Genomic DNA, 20,825 nt, shown 5'->3' with positions numbered 1-20,825 from the left:
GTGGTATCTGTCATTGTGTCCTTGGGCAAGGCACTGTACCTACATTGCCTAGTATGAATGTAGTGTGTGAGTGTTGGTGGTGGTCGGAGGGGCCGATGGCGCACTTTGGCAGCCTCGTTTCCGTCAGTCTGCCCCAGGGCAGCTGTGGCTACAACAGTAGCTTACCACCACTAAGTGTGGAGTGAAAGAATAATCCCTTAATTCTGTAAAGCAACTTTGAGTGTCCAAAAAAGCACTGTATAAAATTGATGCATTATTATCGATTGAGTGACAAAATGTCAGGAGGGAAAACGCTGTTATGAATACCTTTAATTTCCTATAAATGAACACAAAGTGGTCAATGCTAACACCTAAATAACTGTACCAAGTGTTTATTTAGCTGCGTTCCTCTGGCTGTTAATGAATATGATTTAGTCACAGAAAACAAGAAGGAAGGACCAAAAAGTCACGTCTCTGAGCCACTAGAAGCTCGTCTAAATCTGCTGCATGGCTCTCAGGTTTGGAGAAACCTGCAAAGAGACAAAGACAGAGAGAAGGTTATTAACACCAAAGAAGAAGCCAAACTGTCACTTTACACCTTACCTCAAAGTCCGTGCCAGTGCATGCTTTGATGTCCTCTGGGCTAAGCCCCTCCCATATTTCAATCAGAGTCAGTCCTCGTGTCTTATCCACATCAAACACCGCCTGGCAGAGAAGATAGAGGGTAAATCAATTCAAGATTTTTAAAAAGTAGGAGAAATATTGTATGGAAATAAAAATAGAAAAATGTGACTCAAGTTATATCACATTACATTATTGTTCTTTTGCGCGCACGCTTTTGGAGTCATTTTGTATATTCTTATGTCATTCTGTTTATATATTATTTACAGTCGCATACATACAACACACACGGTGGTCAGTACATTACGGTCAATCTATGGAGCAGCATCAGGATACCATATACAATAAAATGAAAAATAAACATCAGAATACAACATCACTTCAAACTACACCATTGGAATTTCACAATTTAATCATGGAGGGCACAAAAGAATTGGAAACCGATTTGTTTCCCGTGCCGGGGCGTTAAAACGACGCCCTGAAGGCAACACGACAAACGGGCCGAGCCAGGATACATTTGGCTTTTTTCAGCACAAAGAATGGAGGTCCCTCATTCTGACCCCAGTGACCTCATTGCTCTGGAAATGATTTTTGTCCTTCACTGACAAGCCTTAGAACCAACAAATAAAAGAACAATAAAAGTTATTAAGAATCGTTTGGTTAACGTTTCAGCAGTTATCTCCTTTGCTGCTCTCGTTTTACAATCCAATCAGTGTTCAGGTCAAACTTCCATTTGCTGTTGATTGTTGTTGTTCCATAGCTGTAAACAATCTCACCCTGAATGACGCCAACACTGTTTGGGACAACACGTCTGAAATCAATGACCGTATCCTTGGTTTTAGTGACGTTCAGATCCAGATAATGATCCTCACACCATGTGACAAATTGTGCCAGTGCAGGGTCATGGCTCGTGTCTGATCCTGAAAGCAGCGACACCAAAACTGTGTCGTCAGAGAATTTAATGAAAAATCTGTTCTCCTCTGAAGATCTACAGCTGTCCGTGTAGAGGATAAAAAGGAGATGTGACAAAACACATTTTTGGAGTATTTTACTGTCCTTTTATTGTTTTTGTCTAATTTTGTTAATTTTTGAGTATTTTCCTGCCATATTTGGGTCTCCTGTCATTCTGTATATTTTTGTCGTACATGTTTTTGTAGTTGTCGTGTATGTTTTTGGGAGTCTTGTTTGTTTTTGCTGTTTTTAGTGCAGTTTTTCCCATTTTTGTGCATTTTTCTTTTTGCTGTCATTCTGTAAATGTTTGTTGTTTTGTGCATGCATCATATTGTTTTTATTGCAGTTTTGTCAGTTTTTCGTTCGTTTGTATATTTTTTAGTTTTATATTTGTAGTTACCTTGCGTGTTTTTGGAGTATTTTTTTGTATTTTTGTTGTTTTGTGCAGTTGATGTCATTTTGTATATTTTTCGGTCATTTTTTTTTTGTAGTTGTCTTGTATGTTTTTAGGAATCTTTTTGTATATTTTTGATGTCCTTTTTGTGCATTTGTGTGCTTGCGCTATTTCATGTTTTTTTGGAGTCATTTTGTGTTTTTCGACCCGTTATTTTGTGCATTTTTTGTATTGTTATTCTGTGTATTTTACAGTGATTTTTGTAGTGTTTTGGGGAGTAATTTTATATATTTTCATGATCCTTTTTGTGTATATTTTATACATTTGGGGGTTGCCCATGTCTTGTCCACATAATTAAAAGCGCTCAGTAGTTTAGTTCTCAGTATTTCCTCTTCAATAATCAGCATTAATGAAGGAGTTCATGGAAATGTGTGCTGATAAACACACTTCATCCTCCAACACTTCAGTTGTCCATCATCCATCGACTTCACTGAAAGCATCACAAAAGCATTGTGAGTTGGTGTGAAAGTGTTGGCGCTCTCACTACCTGTGATCACACTTTCTCAGAGCCTGGAGACGATTCGACAAGACATGAAGTGGAATCGATAAATCTGACTCCAAGTTTGTAGATTTGTGCACATAGAGTAAAAAAAAACCCAATCAGTTTTAAGCGCTGGTCTTAAATGAGGACAGTATAGACTTTGGGACCGCGATCGTTGAAAAAACAGCCAGAAAAAACACACCTCACCTTTATAAAACATGTTATTTTTACATTTTTATTTTCCCTAAACTAAATGAAGCCGAATTTGCACAATGACACTTAATACAGCCTCACAGCCTCTGTCGGGACAAAAACACAAATTTTAAAAAACAATTTGTCTTTGTAAACGAGTGGTCAGAGAGACGGAAATGTCAAAGATGCAATGTAGAGTGGCCAAAAACGGACAAAAAGAGTGGTAAAAAGGGTTCAAAGTGTCAATATTGGACCAATTATTTTAAACTGGCAAATAATGGGCATGACAAACCTTGAATGTGGTTAAATTGGCAAAAATAAGCATGAAATATGGTGAAAAGAGGTTAAAAGTGATAAAAAAAAGGGTGAAAATATGCATTATTAGGTGGAAAAAGTGGTGCAAAGGGTTTATAAGTGCTGAAAATGTCTTGAAAGTGGACAAAATGTGGCGATAAGGTATTGAAATGTGATGGAGAAGTGGCTGAAATGGGAGTAATGTAGAAAAAATGCATTAAAAACAGCAAAAATACGGCAAGAAAAAGTGATAAAAATAGATTAAAATATGGAAGGTTTGGCGTAGTTGCTGAAAAAGGATAAAAATAAGCAAAAATGGGCTCAAATTGTTCAAAAAAATATACTTTGTTACTTAAAGGCATCTGGTGACCCCCTCCCAGTGTCTCGCGACCCCAAGTGGGGTCCTGACCCTAAGGTTGAAAACCATGATCTAATATGTCACAACTTAAGCAAACGGACAGACGTCAAATCTCGCGCAAAGTCATTTCAACGTGTGCATTCAGCAGAAAAACTTAACTAATAACAATAGTTAACTCTGTGAACTGTATTTAGAAGGTATGACATGATTTCAGGAAGTTATTATAATTATAGTAATTATAAATATATATATATTGTCTATATCGATGAAACAGAAACTAAACGGAAAAAGCTGAAATGAGGGCGGAAATGAGAAACGACAAAAACAACAAAACTTAAAAAAAAAAATACATATTTTATTAGTGGTGGGACTTGATCTAATTTAAAAAATCCAATCAATTAGAGACTTTGTAATTAATTAATTTTGAATAATCTAAATTAATCGCTTAACAACGTTATTCCAATTTAAATGGATTTTGGCCTATGACTGAATTAAAGGAAACAAATAAATGAGCTTAAACAACTAAATAGTGAATAAAGAATATTATGATTGCATTGTTCACAAAGCACTAACTTTAATTTAACTAAGCTATATTCATGCTTTTGTGGATTTTCTGTAAACTTTCTAAAATGAATGTGTTTTTGTATTAAAATGAAAAAAATAGCACTTAGTACATCATTTGCACAGAACTCCTGTTGTGTTGTGGTCTGTAGATTAGTATTATGGGTATACTGGGAACTCATGCAATAAGAAAGGTTCTGCGCTGTTTGGAACGCCAAAAAAAGCGATTAACAGCGTTATTTCTCCCTGAGGCACATAAGCCGTGTGAGTTTGTGTGTGAAAAACACCTCATGTTGACCTCAAACTGATAAAAACATTTTATTTTGAAAGGCTGTTAATAATACAACATCTCCCTCCCACTGCAACTAATCCAATTTTGATCCCAGCTAAACTATCTGTTTATCCGTGATTCATTTTCATGACATCGCTTTTCTTTCCATTTTGCACCAATCTGTTCCTGAAGGCTTTGTTATTAATTATTATCATTATGATGATTTCATGCACACTCGTGCAGTTGTTTTGTGAGAGTGGGTGGGAGGGGTCAGGCTAAACAATGAAGTGCTGGTCAACGTGTAATTATTCTGTGATGTGCATTTTTAGAATCGTACGAGATGTTCAAGTGGGAAAGAAAAATGAAATAAAGTGTAAACTGTAGCTAAAAAGCCTAATTCTTTGGGCTGAACTCATGTTTCTGAGACACTACTTCCTCATTAAGGGTGAAATAGAAAGTTGGTTACATCGTGTCAGGACTCTGGGCTCATTAGAGTAAAACAGAGACGCTGACAGGGCAGGAGGCAGAAATCTCACGCCATTAGAGCAACGCAGATGGAATGTGACGAGGACCAGGGCTTAATGGACGGCTCTGCCTCAGACACGCGTCTACAACTGTGACACGTGTCACAAGTGATTAAGGGAAATAAGAGATTTGTCAAAATGTGGCGTTATGTGATGTGGTTATCGATGTGACGACAGAACACGGTGTGAGAAAATGTAGAATCACAGCTCGATGCTGCAGTAGCAAAAGACCCTGATAATGACAGTGTGGGAAAGAACATTTTAAACCATCACCAACTGAATTAATTAGCAGTTAATATGATTCAAGGGTCACATGATCAACATTCATGTCGGTATTTAGAATAACGACCAATCAGAGCATTAACACGGGAAGTGTAGTCATTTGGTGTGTTGTCCTGTTATTTTTGTGTAGAAATGTAGTCGTCTTGCGTGTATTTGTTGTCATTTTGTGATTCTTGTATATTTTTGCTGCATTTTTGTGGTTGTCTTGTTTGTTTTTACGATCATTTTGTGTATTTTTGTCTAATTTTGTATGACTTTGGGAGTCGTTTGTGTCTTTTTGCTGTTTCTTTTGTACTTTTGCTGTTTTTCCATAAATGTTCTTCCATTTTGTGTGTTTTTGGAGAAATTTTGTATATCATTCTCTCATTTTGTTGCAGTTTTGTGTTTTTTTTGTTGTTTTGTATAATTTTCAGTTATTTATTTGTGGTTGCCTTGCTTGTTTTAAGAAAAAAATATGTATTTTTGTTGTCTTTTATGTGTATTTGTCTAATTTTGTATGTTCTGGGGGGTCATTTTGTACATTTTTCTCTCATTTTGTTACTTTTTTGTATTTTTGTCAGGTTGTTATTTATTTGGGGTTTACTTGTTTGTTTTTACAATACTTTTGTGTATTTTTGTTGTCCCTTATCTGTATTTGTTTAACTCTGTATATTTTTGCTGGCTTTTTGTGTATTTTTTTTTTTGTTCACATTTTTCCGTTTATTTTTGTTATAAAGCATTTTGGAGTAATTTTGTTGTTTTGTGTATTTTTGACATTTGGTATATTAGCCTGTTCATTTGGAGTTGTCTTGTGTGTAACTTTGTATATTTTTTTGTCCTTTTTATGTATTTGTCAGTAATCTAGCATGTTTTTTTGAGTCATTGTGTATATTTTACTAGTGATTTTGTACATTTTTCTCTGTTTTGTTGCTGTTTTTCTGTTATTTATTCATGGTCTTGCTTGTTTTTGGAATAATTTTGTGTATTTTTGTTGTCCATTATTTGTTATGTTTTGGGAGTCATTTTGTGTATTTTTACAGTTTTTTCTGTACTTTCTGTGTTTTTGTGTATTTCCTTTTGCCATTTTGTGTGTTTCCCATTAATCTGTTTTTTTTTTTTTTTGTTATGTGTTATAATTAATTTTGTTGCCATTTTGTGTATTTTTGTCATTTTGTCGATTAGGCAATTATTTGTAGTTGTCCTGTGTGTAACTTTGTTTTTTTGTTGTTGTTCTTTTTGTGTGTGTTTCTGTAATCCTACATGTTTTTTTTAATCATTGTGTATTTCTTCTCTTTGTGTCCTCTTGCCATTTCTGTGTGTTCTTTCTTTTTTGGAGTCATTTTGGGCAGCAAACGGAGCAAAAGAAGGAATGATGGGATTCACTGACTGTTTTGTTTTGGTTTTTTTTAAATCATGAATACTAATGCATGCACACTTGGACAAACACTCACTATAAGCTGCTAGTGTGTGTACACTGTACAGTAAATAAAATGCCGACATGCAGCATCAACTAATTCAACAGTAGCCGTGGAGCAGAGCCTCAGGCAGTGGACGACAACATTTGCATTTAAAAACCTCGGGGCCATTCTGAGCCAAGGAAGCCCAACTTACAGCACATTTTGCAGACTTTAAACTTCCCACTTTTTGTTGCAGGCTCCAGGAAAAGATTGGGCACTCCAATCTCCACATGAAGCTAAGATTTAAATGTATACATTAATAAACAAAAATTACGCCTCATGTGCCTCGTCTTTCAATAACAAACAGGACACGTTTTGCCAAACTGCCACAACCATTGTTAATATTGATATTGTTCATTTAATGTCATGGGGGTCAAACTCATCTAAGTTCAGGAGCGAAATAAGTTTGACCTCATACCGGATTCGGGACAGGCCACAAAACTAATTTTAAGGAAAAAAGATTGATGTAGTCCAGGTTTTAACATTAAAAAAATAAGTTTTTACAAATCTAAAAAACACTAACAGGGGCAGTAAGATGAAAAATCATTTTATAACGGTTTTGCTACAGTCATATACATTCCTTTAGCCTCATTCAGAGGGCCAAAGTTGAAAAAGTTCTGTTTCCTCCCTTCCTTGTTATTCCATATTTTGTAAAAAGTCAGCTCCAAATGAGTGAGTTTAATTTTAATACGTAATGGGGAAACTCCTCCTCCTCCTGACAATCTTGGCTCCTCCTACCCTACATAAGAATGTGAGCTCAACTATTTCTGTTGTTGATATCTCAGTCCTACCAAATACACAATAACTCCACTCCAATATTTGCAGTTCTCTCAGTTTTCCCATGCTTATATCACATGATGACATGATGACATTTTTATTCTGAAATTGTTAAATGAACTAAATTTTTCCCAAAAAACTGAGAATTTCTTCAGAATATTTTACAAAACTGCTCAGAAAAATTAAAGAAATGTAAGTGAAGCTCCTGCAGGGACTGAAATCTATCACTTATTGCTTGGATATTGTCTGTGTTTTACATATAATTTATACATGGAAGTGTTTTTTCCTCCAATAAGATTCACCTCAGATCCCAGCGGTCTGTATTTGGCCCCTGATCTAAAATGAGTTTGACACCCCCACTGTGTTATTGTGAGTCAGAATGATTAAAATCACAGCCTAAAGCTTGTGATAATGGGTTTTTTTTTGTAAATGGAGGAGGTGAGGATGGTAGTTAATCTTTGACCTTTAGAACCGTGGACACAAACCTGCTGGATGATCAAAACAAAGCCCAGATGAGCAGTAAATTATAGGCACAGGTGATGCTTTGAATGAGTAAAAGCTCTAAAGGTTTGATTCAGTGGATAGAGGGAGTTATCAGCTACTGAACATTAATGAACATCCCTTTAAAGCCTCAGAGCTTTCTCACTTTCTCCAGCCTCCTTTGAAAACCTATGACACCCCCTTTATTTATTTATTATCTATCTATTTATTTCTGAGAACAAATAAACATATTGCAGTCAATAGTTCCCCATTACCAGACCTGGCTATGAGTCATTTTGTTACAGATTGTCTGAAACTTGTTTTTCTTTTCTGGTTCCTGTGTTTTTACTAATGGTATATTCTGCCTTTACCTATTTATGGCAACCGTGAGTATAAAGCACGTCTATAAACGCACCAAGAACAAAATAATTACATAGCAAAATAAAATGTAGCAGCATATTTTCTATGAATAAAAGCAAACGGTTTATTTTACAGTAAAGTGTTACCTTATGTTTTAAACATTTATTTTTCCCAAAGAAAATAAAAGCAAGGATGTATATTTATAACCCCTCAGAATCAGTATTACCCCCTCTCACATTATAACCCCACGGAGTGAATATAATCCTTAGTATTACCGCTCAGAATCAGAAAAAACCCTCGGAGTAAGTATAACACTAAGCATAACCCCTCAGAGTTAGTATAACCCTTCTCAAAAATAACCCCTCAGAGTCAGTATAACACACTTTATAACCCCTCAGAGTCAGTGTAACACACTTTATAACCCCTCAGAGTCAGTGTAACACACTTTATAAGCCCTCAGAGTCAGTATAACACACTTTATAACCCCTCAGAGTCAGTGTAACACACTTTATAACCCCTCAGAGTCAGTATGACACACTTTATAACCCCTCAGAGTCAGTATAACACACTTTATAACCCCTCAGAGTCAGTGTAACACACTTTATAAGCCCTCAGAGTCAGTATAACACACTTTATAACCCCTCAGAGTTAGTATAACCCTTCTCAAAAATAACCCCTCAGAGTCAGTATAACACACTTTATAAGCCCTCAGAGTCAGTGTAACACACTTTATAACCCCTCAGAGTCAGTGTAACACACTTTATAAGCCCTCAGAGTCAGTATAACACACTTTATAACCCCTCAGAGTTAGTATAACCCTTCTCAAAAATAACCCCTCAGAGTCAGTATAACACACTTTATAAGCCCTCAGAGTCAGTGTAACACACTTTATAACCCCTCAGAGTCAGTGTAACACACTTTATAACCCCTCAGAGTCAGTATAACACACTTTATAAGCCCTCAGAGTCAGTGTAACACACTTTATAACCCCTCAGAGTCAGTGTAACACACTTTATAACCCCTCAGAGTCAGTGTAACACACTTTATAAGCCCTCAGAGTCAGTATAACACACTTTATAACCCCTCAGAGTCAGTATAACACACTTTATAACCCCTCGGAGTCAGTATAACACACTTTATAAGCCCTCAGAGTCAGTATAACACACTTTATAACCCCTCAGAGTCAGTATAACACACTTTATAACCCCTCAGAGTCAGTGTAACACACTTTATAACCCCTCAGAGTCAGTATAACACACTTTATAACCCCTCAGAGTCAGTGTAACACACTTTATAACCCCTCAGAGTCAGTATAACCCTCAGTGTATATTTCAATGTGTAGATGATGAGGTCATCTGTAAAACTGTTGAAGCACTTTCATTTTTTTAGTTTATTGTGGTCAGTATCTTTTAAAAATGTCCCGAGGAGTCAGAAGAGGTAAACTGACACGGGGTCAAAGGTCATTAAAGGCTCGTAGACGGATGAAAGTTGGGTTAATCTGACAGCTAAAAAACCTCAACGAAAAAAGGTTGATTTGGGATAAAACATGTCAGAAATACATAGAGTACGTCAAGCTATGGGTGAAATGGTAGATTCATGAAATGTAAAAATACATAAATAATCTATAATCTTAGTCCAGAGGTCTACTAAGAGTTACCGCCCCTTAGATGATGAGTTTAAGATAAGTTCCTTTCAACCTTTCTTTGGTTTGACCAATCACTTTAAAATGTTTTGGGGCAAAAATTATCCATTTTTATCTAAAATGTGAAATGTCTTCTGAGGCTGATACGATAAATGTGAATTATTCACTTTATTCTGAGGTCAAAGTTACCTTTTCTGTGATGATTCGATCCACACACTGTTTCCCAGTCAGAGGCAGGCCACATTTTTCCAGGATCTTATGTTTTCCTCCCTGAAAAAAAGAGAAAAGTTACTTAAAAAAATAAACATTCAGCTATGATTTTTGTGCTAGTTACGCTATAGCCACTCCAAATAGTTTTTGTCATTGTTGTTTGTTTTTGGCGACAATTGTGTGCATTTCTGTTGTAATTTTATTTATGTTTCTGCTATTTCTGTTGTCGTCTTGTGTGTTTTGGGAGTAAATTAGTACATTTTTGTCATCATTGTGTATTTTTGTAGTCGTTTAAAAATATTTTTTTGTTATTTTATTGTATATTCTCTTTAATTTTATTTGTTTTTAAAAAAATAATTTAGTTTGTTTACTTTGGGAGCTACACACACATTAAAACTGAGGGCCTGTTGTCTGCTTTACTCAGTGTTAGGACAGCTTAGTTTTTTCTCCCATAAATCAGTAGAAGTTTCTTGTCTTTTTTAAAGATGTAACAAAAAATAAAATCACAAAACACTTTGCACCGGTTGCCGTAATATATTTGATTTGCGTTTATAGTCAACAGGCAACACCAAACATGACATCGCAAAGACATCTCTAAAATCTGAACTCTAATGTGTTTTTATATTTATATACATATTATATTGTATTTTAATGTAAAGTTTGATTTGCTTTCAGAACATTTAGGGGTTTAAAACCAAGCTTTTACTGTCAATGAATGTTTCCATTATGGGGCACAAACAGATACTAATGACCTCACACCGCTGGTAAGTGCACATATAATTCCATCTTCCTCCTCCTCCTCGTCATCATGAATGAAAACAGGCCAGAGGGCAATAAATTAGTGTCCACCTGCTGCACCATCTGGACTCGTGCACGCCGTGCACGGCGCCGCTGAGTCCCATTAGCACAGAACAGCGTGCTTTTGTCAATTCAAATGTGACGTCGACCAAAACCAATTTGTGAGGCTTGTCTTCTGCTGTTGTCTGAGGCCTCATGAGGTCCAGCACCGATCCAACTAATCAGTTCTTTCAAACACACCGACCCCACGAGGATGAGCTGGCACTCCCTCCCCGCTGAAGTGCCACTGAGCAATGCATCAACACAATGATCCCTAATCAACTGCAACACATTAGTTCATGTAAATGACAGACTCGGAATACAGCAGAGAAACTCCCAGCATGAAAAGGAGGAGGAACTCATTTGGACCGACTGCAAAAACATAACCAGCTAAATTAAAGTCAACAAGAAAACAGTCATCAACATCCCCCGCCAAAAAAAAAAAATGGAACTAGGGCAATAACTACGGAAAAAATAATTGCGCGCTTTTCATTTTCAATAAAAGCAAAACTCACATTAGAACAAGCAGGACACACTAAAAGAGAACGAGCAGAAAACGTTCTGCCTGTTAGAAATCTTTAACGTGAACATGTGTACGAATTCATTACTGCAGAGAAACGTTCCAGAGCGCGACCTAAAACACGCTCTGATTGGCAGCTTCATCAGCCAATAGCGTGCCTCGTAAGAAAAAAGAAAATCAGGTGTTTTCCGTTTCTCAAATACGTGATTATACCAGGGGTGGGAATACATACAAAGTATATGAGATGATACGATATATAACACTGAGCTCACGTTAACGATATTTATTCGGGATAGAATAAAATACAATAGAATACACCTTTATTGATCCCCAGAGGGGAAATTCCCATTTGCAGCAACATAATAGAAGAACAAACAACAATAAATAAATAAAAACTACAATTCTAAACCGGAACACAGGAAGAAATTATTGTCAATTATTAGTATAATCAAATTTATGGCTATATGAATATGTCCTTACCTCATTATTGTTAAAGCATTGCAATTGGATACATTTATATTATTGCTCCAAATAATATATCAGTTAAAAATATATGGACATTCATTTAGCACTGACATTCCAAAAATGCACCATATAAAATACTAAATAAAATCTTTAAATCATATATTAAATAAAAATGTAACTGGGCTGCTTAAAGATAATGAAATATCCGTGGACACAATTGCTTGTATACACACGCGCACGAATCGCGGTTTTTGCTTGAGTCATTACATCGTGTTTCGGCCAGGTTGTTTCGATATTTAAAAGTGTTTTTGAAAATTCACTTTTGGGGCATTTTTCGGTCACTAATCATTACTGCTATTTTTGTAAAGGGTAAAAAATAATTGCAGTTTGTAATTAAACCATGCCTTTATTTGACTAACTCTGGGCAAACTTACATATATATACGCATTTGGGTAAAACCTATTTAACACCACTGGAATATATACTAGTAAATATAAATATATACAATAATAATAAATAAGATCATTTTTCCCGATTGAAGTTACCACCTCTGTGTAAAGGAGGTTTAAGCAATAATCCTAATAATCTTTAGTTAAATCCGTGTATTGAAATGAAATCTTTGCTCGTGTATACACACCTTCGCTGAGTGCTCCATGGTGACCACCACCTTCGTTCCTGCGCTCGCCACCAAATCCATGGCTCCGCCCATTCCCTTCACCATCTTACCCTAAACACAAAAACATGTTTAAATTATACAAATAAGATCAAGATAACAAACATGTTAACATTTTCCATTCAGATGTACTAAAGAACCAATCAGAAACCTTCAAAATCAAAACCTGGTCATTTTTTTTTTAGTTTTTTTTTTTAGATGTTATTTTTTAGACTTGTTCTTACTGGTAAAACCAAACAAAATAAAAATGTAAAATTAATTCAGTGAATCTGAAGCATTTGAAATGTCAGGCTACAGTGGCATAAGCACGAAAACCTGTGGATCTAAAATAAAACCAGGCAAGACCTGTATTTGCAAGGCAAATACGTATTTGGCAATTGGAAAAAATGGCAAAAATTAGAATCTGTATCTGTGATTGTTGACAAGTTTGTTCTTTTTACTAATTAAATTGAAAGTAATAATGCAGGAAAAACAGAAGACTGACATTGACCTTAAACTTGACCTTGAACAAAGGTCAAGGTCACGCACTGAAAGGAAATGTTGTTCAATGGTACGAGTCTGAGCACTGTGTCTCAATTTGTGGCAAAGTTATAGGGAAAAAAGCAGTTTTTTTGTTTTTGTTTTGGCTGAGCGTCATGGTGAGAGCATGGAGGTCTCACTTTGTTCACTTTTCTGAGGAGTTCTTGACCGTAAATATGACCTTGAGTGAAGGCTAAGGTCACACATTGAAAGGAAATGTTGTTCAATGATACCAGTCGCCAAGTTATAGGAAAAAAAAAATATTTTTTTTGTGACGTCATGAACATGGCCCCTACCAATCGTACATGCTTTGGTCCAAATAAATAAAATGCTCCACTTGAGATGAGCTTTTCATAAATGTAAGCATCAAACTTGTACGATTAATATTCGTGGAGATATAGAAAATGTTGGTTTTTGACACTTGATAAGACCTTGACCTTGACATTTTGGCTCCAAAATAGGTCGACAACACATCCTTGACATTGACCCTATGAGATAACATATGTGTCATTAGTGCTGCATTAATAGCCAAGGAGGAGACCCGGGACAAAGGAGTTGCGGAAGAAAAATAAAAAGAACTCCTACGAGAACAATTGCCAAATACAATAAACATATTTTGTATGTGAAATTAAATTATTGTAAAACTACAGGCATTACAGAAACATTTCTCATTCATTTGTGACTTTAACTTGTTCACAAGTTTCCAATGAATCCACTTTAAAGGTGAGAAATAAAGCAAACATGTCGTGTAGCACCTTCTATAGAAACAATCTATTCCAGAATAGAGAAGACTTTCAAATTAAAAGCATTTCTTTGGTAAACAGTTCAGAGGTAAGATCTATAATCATAAACCACTGCCACAGTGTGTGGAAACATTAGCTGGTGGCGACACTGTGGGGGGATGGGTAACACTGTAAACAAAATTACATTTGCAACAGCTTCAGGCCACAGGCAAAAAATGTCAAGAAGTGATATGTCAAAAGCAGAACAAATTAAACTCAAGCTTTGAGAGAAAATTCACACCACACGCCGAGAGTGGAAAATGTAATTTCTCTGACTGCATAAAAAATAAAAAAGAACTTAAATTATATGCATTGACCTGAGAAACGCAGTTGTTCTTTTGTAAACGTGTTGACTACAGTCAGAGGTTGGAAAAGATTGGATTCATAACTGATGGGAAATCAGTTACAACTAGACTTTTCAGAAGGTTGTTATAACTTTACATTTATATAAAATGGCAGAAAAAAGCTCTGGAGTTCTCACATGTAACTTAACGTGCGTTTCATGGAAAAAGACTGAAATAAAAATGACTTCAAAGGGATGACCTTTTTAAATATATTTTAGCCATTCTAACTGACTTCAGGTGTGGCTTCTATATTTCCAGCACCTGTTACTTGCCACAGGTGAGTTTAAACGAACATCACATGCTTGAAATAAAAATGATTTACACAGTTTTAAAAGACTTTCTGTTTCTGGACGAAGCTCTCAAGTCTCTCGCATTGGGTGTGAGACACACATTTCAACCTGATGTGAATCATTGAGTGCGTGCATGTGCGCAGCTGAAGCGCGTGTGTGTGTGAGAGTGAGCACAGTTATTCCCAGTCTGCTCGCTAAGTTACATCTATTTGTATATTAATTACTAACCTTGGATGATAATCACCCCTGCACTAACAAATGTTAAATAAATAAGTTTTATTTGTAGGAATGTATGTCTTTTATTAGATTCTATCTAAACCGCTGCATTGGTGCAAACTTTATCAATTTACAGTATCATGTGCATGTCCCATAGAATTAAACCAGGGAAATTGCACACGCTTTTTTACTTTGCACCCGCAAATAAGCCCCTTTATAACACTACAGAGTACTGAGTATGTACACCACTTTGTACATCCAACTTTCAAACACATACTCATTTGGCCATAATTGACAACTGTACTTAACTGTACTAGTAATTAATAAAGCCAAATGGAATTATTCATTGCTGTGTAAGTGTTTACTTTGCTGTCTTAAAGTGTCTGTTCACGATCTGAGAGTTCCTTCCCCTTCTAACATAAATAATTATATTCAATACCATGGCGACGAGCTGCCACAAGCCTCCAATAAACAGACAACTACAAACTAGAATCAGAAGGGCAGAAAAACACACTCACTCACAACCGTGTGTGCAATTAGAGAGACAACGCTGAAAGTTGGGTCGCTTCAATTAAAGAGAGAGAGACCGTTAGCTCTTTCAAAACATATTTTCTGACTGTGTGAACTAAAGTAAACATTCCAGATGACAATGGTTTAACACTCAGCCTTTCTGTGCAGAGCTTTGGTGCTTTAAAAAAAGGTTGGAGTGTAAAACCATCAGCATTCTTCATCCTTTTCACATTTTTACTGCTGTATGAGGATTTATAATCATTTTTAAGCCTTCAGTTAGATTTAAAAAAAAAAAAATTAAATGAAAAAATTCTGCATATTCAAAATATTCTCAATCATCATAATCGTGCTGAGAGTACAGTGTCCCTGACTCCTACGTAAAACATTTCCAATTTCACGCTATGCGCCCATCTTTAGATAGTGAATATTTCCCATTAGCGTCGAAGGTGGGGAATGTAATTCTCTTGATCCGTCCTTTCAAACAGAGCGGATAATGAAGACTGATGCGTGGGCAAGTTAAGAAGTACTCTGCGTTCCTGCATTTTTATTTTTGTTTTTTACACTCCTTAAACAGCCTCGAGATTGACCAAAAATAATAATAAACTCTCTGTTCCTCCTGAGCAGCTCACCTGAACATATAAATATTAAATATTACATGCTCAGTCATGCGTTACAGCAGTGGTTCTAAACCTTTTCAGCCCGTGACGCCCAAAATAAAGGTTCCAGAGAGCGGGGACCCCCACTGTAACTGAAGGTGGTTGAACACAAACATGAACATTGAAGAACAGTCATGTGGAGACAGGACCATCTATAAGGGGGAATAAAGGGGAGAGATTTTTGGGGTTCATCCATAAAGTCAGCAACATAATAGTACATTGTTCTATGAATCTGTGATAACCACATTTATTTATTCATCTGAATAATATCCAGTGTTATCCAGGAAGTTTATTATTATTTGCAAGATAGTATATAGTCAAACTAAAAGCCAAATCCGTCCCTTTAAAGCACCTAATCAGTAGAAAGTAAAATAACAAAGAAAATAAAAATCATAAAACATATTCAAATAAAAATTCACAATATTTGCTAGGCTCACAGATACGCACACATTTTTAATTTCTAATCTCAAATTGTTGAAATAGCTATTTTTTTTCTAAAATTCTGCAATTTTCCATAATTTATTCCACTAAATTTCTCCCAATAAAATAAGAATTGGTTTTCCCACCTATAATCTGCAGCCCACTTGAGATTAAAGTTGTTGGTATTAAGCCCCTGAAATAAAATAACATCTTAAAGATGTAAACCCTTGTCTTAATAATAAAAAAGGGTTAAAATTGACTAAAAATGGTAGAATAGGTGGTGATATTGGGTTTAGAAAAATCATTAAAAATTGGTTAAAACACAAATACAAAAACAGACCATAAATGTAGTAAAAAGGTTTCAAAGTGTCAGTATTGAAACAATTAGTATAAACTGGCAAATAATGGGCATGAAAAGTCGTGAATGTGATTAAATTGGCAAAATAATCATGAAATATGGTTAACAAAGGTTAAAAGTGGCAATAATGGGTCAATATATGTGACATTAGGTGGAAAAAGTGATGGAAGTGCTGAAAATATCTTGAAAGTGGAAAAAATGTGCAGAAAAGGCCAGAAATAGGAGTAATGTAGCAAAAATGCTATAAAAGGAGAGAAAATATAGCAAGAAAAAGTGACGAAAATAGGTTAAAATAAGTTTGGTGGAGTTGCAGAAAAAGGGTAAAAATAAGCAAAAATGGGCTCAAATTGCAAAGAAATATATTCTTAGTTTCTTGAAGGCATCTGGTGACCCCCTCACAGTGTCTTACAATTCCCAATGGGACCCCAAGATTGAGAACCCCTGCATTACACAATTGTCATAAAAAATAAATAAATAAATAAATGTAAAAACAAATAAGAACAGACACTCAGTAAATAATACTATAATAATAATAAATAATGATATTTAATATTGTAATTGCCTGTTATCAACATTATTATAAATAAAGGTTTTATCTTTAACGAAACACTGACACTTTTGCATATTGTACACTGGAGGACAACGGTAAACATCTCTACGCTGAAGGGCCTCTTGCTGAGCTCTTTAGAACGTGAACAAGCCCTCGATTGGTCGTTGACCCTCAACAAGAAGCCTCCGGGCCGCCTCACACATGTTGCACAAATGTCATCTGACCGTCACAGTGAAGCGTTTGCAGAGTGAGAACGGAGCTTTTATGAATCCATTTTAAACCAATTCCAAAGCAGCAAAGACCAAAATGAGTCCACCCATAAAACCAGAACTGAGTCATTCTATGTCATTTCAACACATTTTCTGGACATCCCACGCACTTCGGTCTCAAACAATTCTGAATTTTTTATCAATTGTTCCCCAGTTATTCAATAGACACACTGTAAATTATCAGTTAGATCAGATTAACGCTTTTTGAGATATGGACAATTCAGTGAGGGGGGTATGTGTCGATTTTCGCTTGTCCTTAATTTTCTTCCATTTTGAACTTCCAATATTTTAGGAACTACATTATATAGGAAACTGAAATTTGGTATAATGATACAGCTCCACCTACTTTCTCAGAATATACAAAAAAATTCCTGAGAAATTTGATCAAAATAAATATTATGAGACACAGCCAAGCTACAATGATTTTCAATAATCGTGAGTGGTGAAATAACCCAAAGTTGGGTCCAAAATAAAAATGAAGTCCCAAGAAGACAAAAAATTTTATATCCCAAGAAAAGGTAACCTTTATATTATAAATTAAAACACAGATTAGCTTTTTTCCGACATTTCCACATGCAGTTATAAACCAATGAAAATGGTGAAAAAAAGTATTTTTTCAGATTTTAAGAGCGTGTCACCCATGAACCAATGCATATGTGACTAATCATTAGTGATGTGAACAGTCTATGTTCATAGCTCTAAGATGATCACATTACAGGGAGCTGAGACATATGCTAAGTTATTTACTGAAGGTCCAAACAAGTTCCAGACCCAAACACACACTAACCTTTTCCCAATTTTGAGGGGCTACCATGTCCACCAGATAGGATGTACAGCAGATATTTTTATATATTCTGAGAGAATAGGTGAAGCTGTATTACTATACCAAATTTCAGTTTTCTATGTGATGTAGTTCCTAAAATATTGGAAGCTGAAAATGGAAGAAAAATAAGAACGAGCAAAAATCAACACATAACCCCCATCACTAAATTGGCCATATCTCAAAAAGTGTTCATCTGATCAAACTAGAAATTTACAGTGTGCCTATCGAATAATCAAGGAACAATTGGTAAAAATTCTGAATTTTTTTTAGACCGAAGTGCGTGGAAAAGTCCATTTGTTGAAATAACATGAAATGACCCAGTCTGAGGACCTGATTTCTATGCTTGCAACTAAACATGAGATGAAATACACAATCCCCTGTTTAAATGCAGATATACTGTAGCAACAGTTAGCTAATAGCCACAACATTTTCAATACAGAAAAATATATATTTATGAAATGATTATACAGTTTGAGGAATAAAACAGATGCAACATTGTATCTACTGATCAATAACGTAAACAATAAAAATGAGACAAATACCACAGGCTGTTACCATGGTTACAAATGTAAAAGTTCATTTACGAGTCACATTTTGTTGTGAATTTGCATAAACATCTAACCTCTGCAGCCACAGTGCAGCATGAAGCTTTTGGAGGTCAATATTTGCACAACAACCTCAAAGAGTAAATAAATAAGGAGCCAATAGGAGTGTTGATAATAAACGCATTTGCATGGTTTGTCATTCTTTATTGATTTGAGAAAATACTAAGATTCAATCAAATTCTCTTGTGTCTTACATCCAGCAGTGTGCTCATAAATGTATATTAATACATCTGATTACATTCAGCAGCTGTTGAAAGCACTTTGTTGTGATCATTCATTGTAATTAATCAACAGTGACAGTATTAAAAGCTGCACATTAAACAGAAATCATGTTATATGAAAAAAATATCACTTACTGGGATCATCCAGTTGGCTAAATCTCCATGTTTTGATACCTGCATCGCTCCCAACATAGTCAGGTTGACGTGACCCCTAGAAAAAAAATAAATAAATATATATATATATATATATATAGCAGTCAGCCTCAGAATAGACTTTAAAGTTCTGCTGCTGGTGTTTAAATGTGTGAATGGGTTTGGTCCAGAATACATCAGTGAGATGTTAGTGAGGTATGAACCCAGCAGGTCTCACAGATCTATGGACACAGGTCAGATAGTGGAGCCCAGAGCTCACAGTAAACATAGTGGCGCTGCTTTTAGTTGTTATGCTGCAAAGAAGTGGAACAAACTGCCAGCAGAGCTGAAGTCAGCATCACATATGAACATTTTTAAATCCAAGTTAAAAGCTTTATAACTGACAGGGAGACTTTTAATAATTTTATTAATCACTATTTGTGATTATTTTATTGTTGTTTACCTTGTGCATGAAATGGCGCTATACAATTGAAATGTAAGGACACCCTAAAACCACTTTTTTAAGCTGAATTCTTATATGATTAGGTATGAAGTAATGTAGTTTATTGATCCTGGTATTTAAATGTAGTGTTTTTAATTGTAAATTATCAGAGTGACTGCCCTCTATGGGTTGAACGCCGGCTATTGCAATTTGATTGTGCTATTGGCTGAGATTAGATCAGTAGCTGCGGTTCCATTACCCTTGGAAATGCACAAAATTTAAATAGCGCAATACAAACTGGTAATGGAAACACCTATATTTTGAAAAAACACTCAAATATCGCAAACAACGTTTTATGCTTTTTATGCTCACATGACCACTTCCCTCCGAGAAAACATGGCGTGGTACATGTGGACAGAAGAGGAGACTCAGACATGAGGGTAATACAAGTGTTTATGGGGTGATCAAAGGGTCTTTTCATCCCCTCCCTACTGTCTCTGGCCAGAAAACAGCACTTGCAACTTTCCCTGCCTCCGACCCGATGGCAGTCACGCAGCTCTGTTCTTGCGATAACACGTACTGCTTTACGACAGCCCAATACACACTAAAGGCGCGTTCACACCGAACGCGACTGTAGTGGCTGGAGTCACTTCAATCGCCCGTGATGAGTCGCTTGAACACAGTGGTGCTTTTTGGTCACTTCATCTCTCCAGTGATGTCATTACAAGGTAACGTGTGTGTGTGTGTGTGTGTGTGTCTGCACAGCAGGGTGACAGGAGAGACAACTGGCTGATCAAACAGCGCTGTTTTTACGGTATTAATGATCAACTTACTGAGTTACTAAAGGATGACTTCACTCAGAATGTTGGTTTATTCAAAATGAACCGCTTTAATTTTGCCCCGGTACGTTTAGGAAGCCTCCCGCTGCCCGTCTCACTGAAGCGGGAGGGAGGAGCTTCTGCCTCAGGGGGTGCGGTGTGTCTACGACAGTGACATAACCAAAAGGGACCTTTAGGGGGAGCGCTAAGCGCAAGTTACTTTGTTCTGCTTTAACACACAGAATATAAGAAGAAGAAACACCCGCAGTTTTCCAGATGTAGTACTGAACAGGTTGAGTTCAATACCGACTCTAGTGAAACAGCGCGTTAGTGAGCAATTACACGGACAGTTATATGGTTTACACAATGGGAAACTTGTCAGCAAAAGACTCACCAGTGGCTGACGGTTTCAAATGATCTATTCAGAGAGCTCCGTTTTTGAGACGCAGGAATAATTTTAAACAACCATGAAATATTAACTTAACTCATTCAGTGCCAGCCA

At 36.0% G+C, this 20,825-nt stretch overlaps 1 protein-coding gene across 1 annotated transcript in view; it reads right to left on the bottom strand.

Moving 5' to 3' along the window:
* Positions 1-289: 289 nt before the first annotated feature.
* oxct1a (3-oxoacid CoA transferase 1a) overlaps positions 290-20,825 on the bottom strand; it is a 56,276-nt gene continuing 35,740 nt past the window's right edge. The window contains exons 13-17 of the mRNA XM_028458681.1: positions 19,067-19,142; positions 12,333-12,422; positions 9,853-9,933; positions 583-684; positions 290-509 (exon numbers count right to left, since the gene is read on the bottom strand). Coding sequence (XP_028314482.1) covers positions 474-509; positions 583-684; positions 9,853-9,933; positions 12,333-12,422; positions 19,067-19,142 — 385 coding nt within the window. The 3' untranslated portion in view covers positions 290-473. The remainder of the gene's footprint in view (positions 510-582; positions 685-9,852; positions 9,934-12,332; positions 12,423-19,066; positions 19,143-20,825) is intronic.

This window comes from Gouania willdenowi, chromosome 9 (genome assembly GCF_900634775.1).
Source record: "Gouania willdenowi chromosome 9, fGouWil2.1, whole genome shotgun sequence".
Taxonomy (NCBI): Eukaryota; Metazoa; Chordata; class Actinopteri; order Blenniiformes; family Gobiesocidae; genus Gouania; species Gouania willdenowi.
Note: the sequence above shows the minus strand (reverse complement) of the source record. Positions and strands in the feature narration are given on the sequence as shown.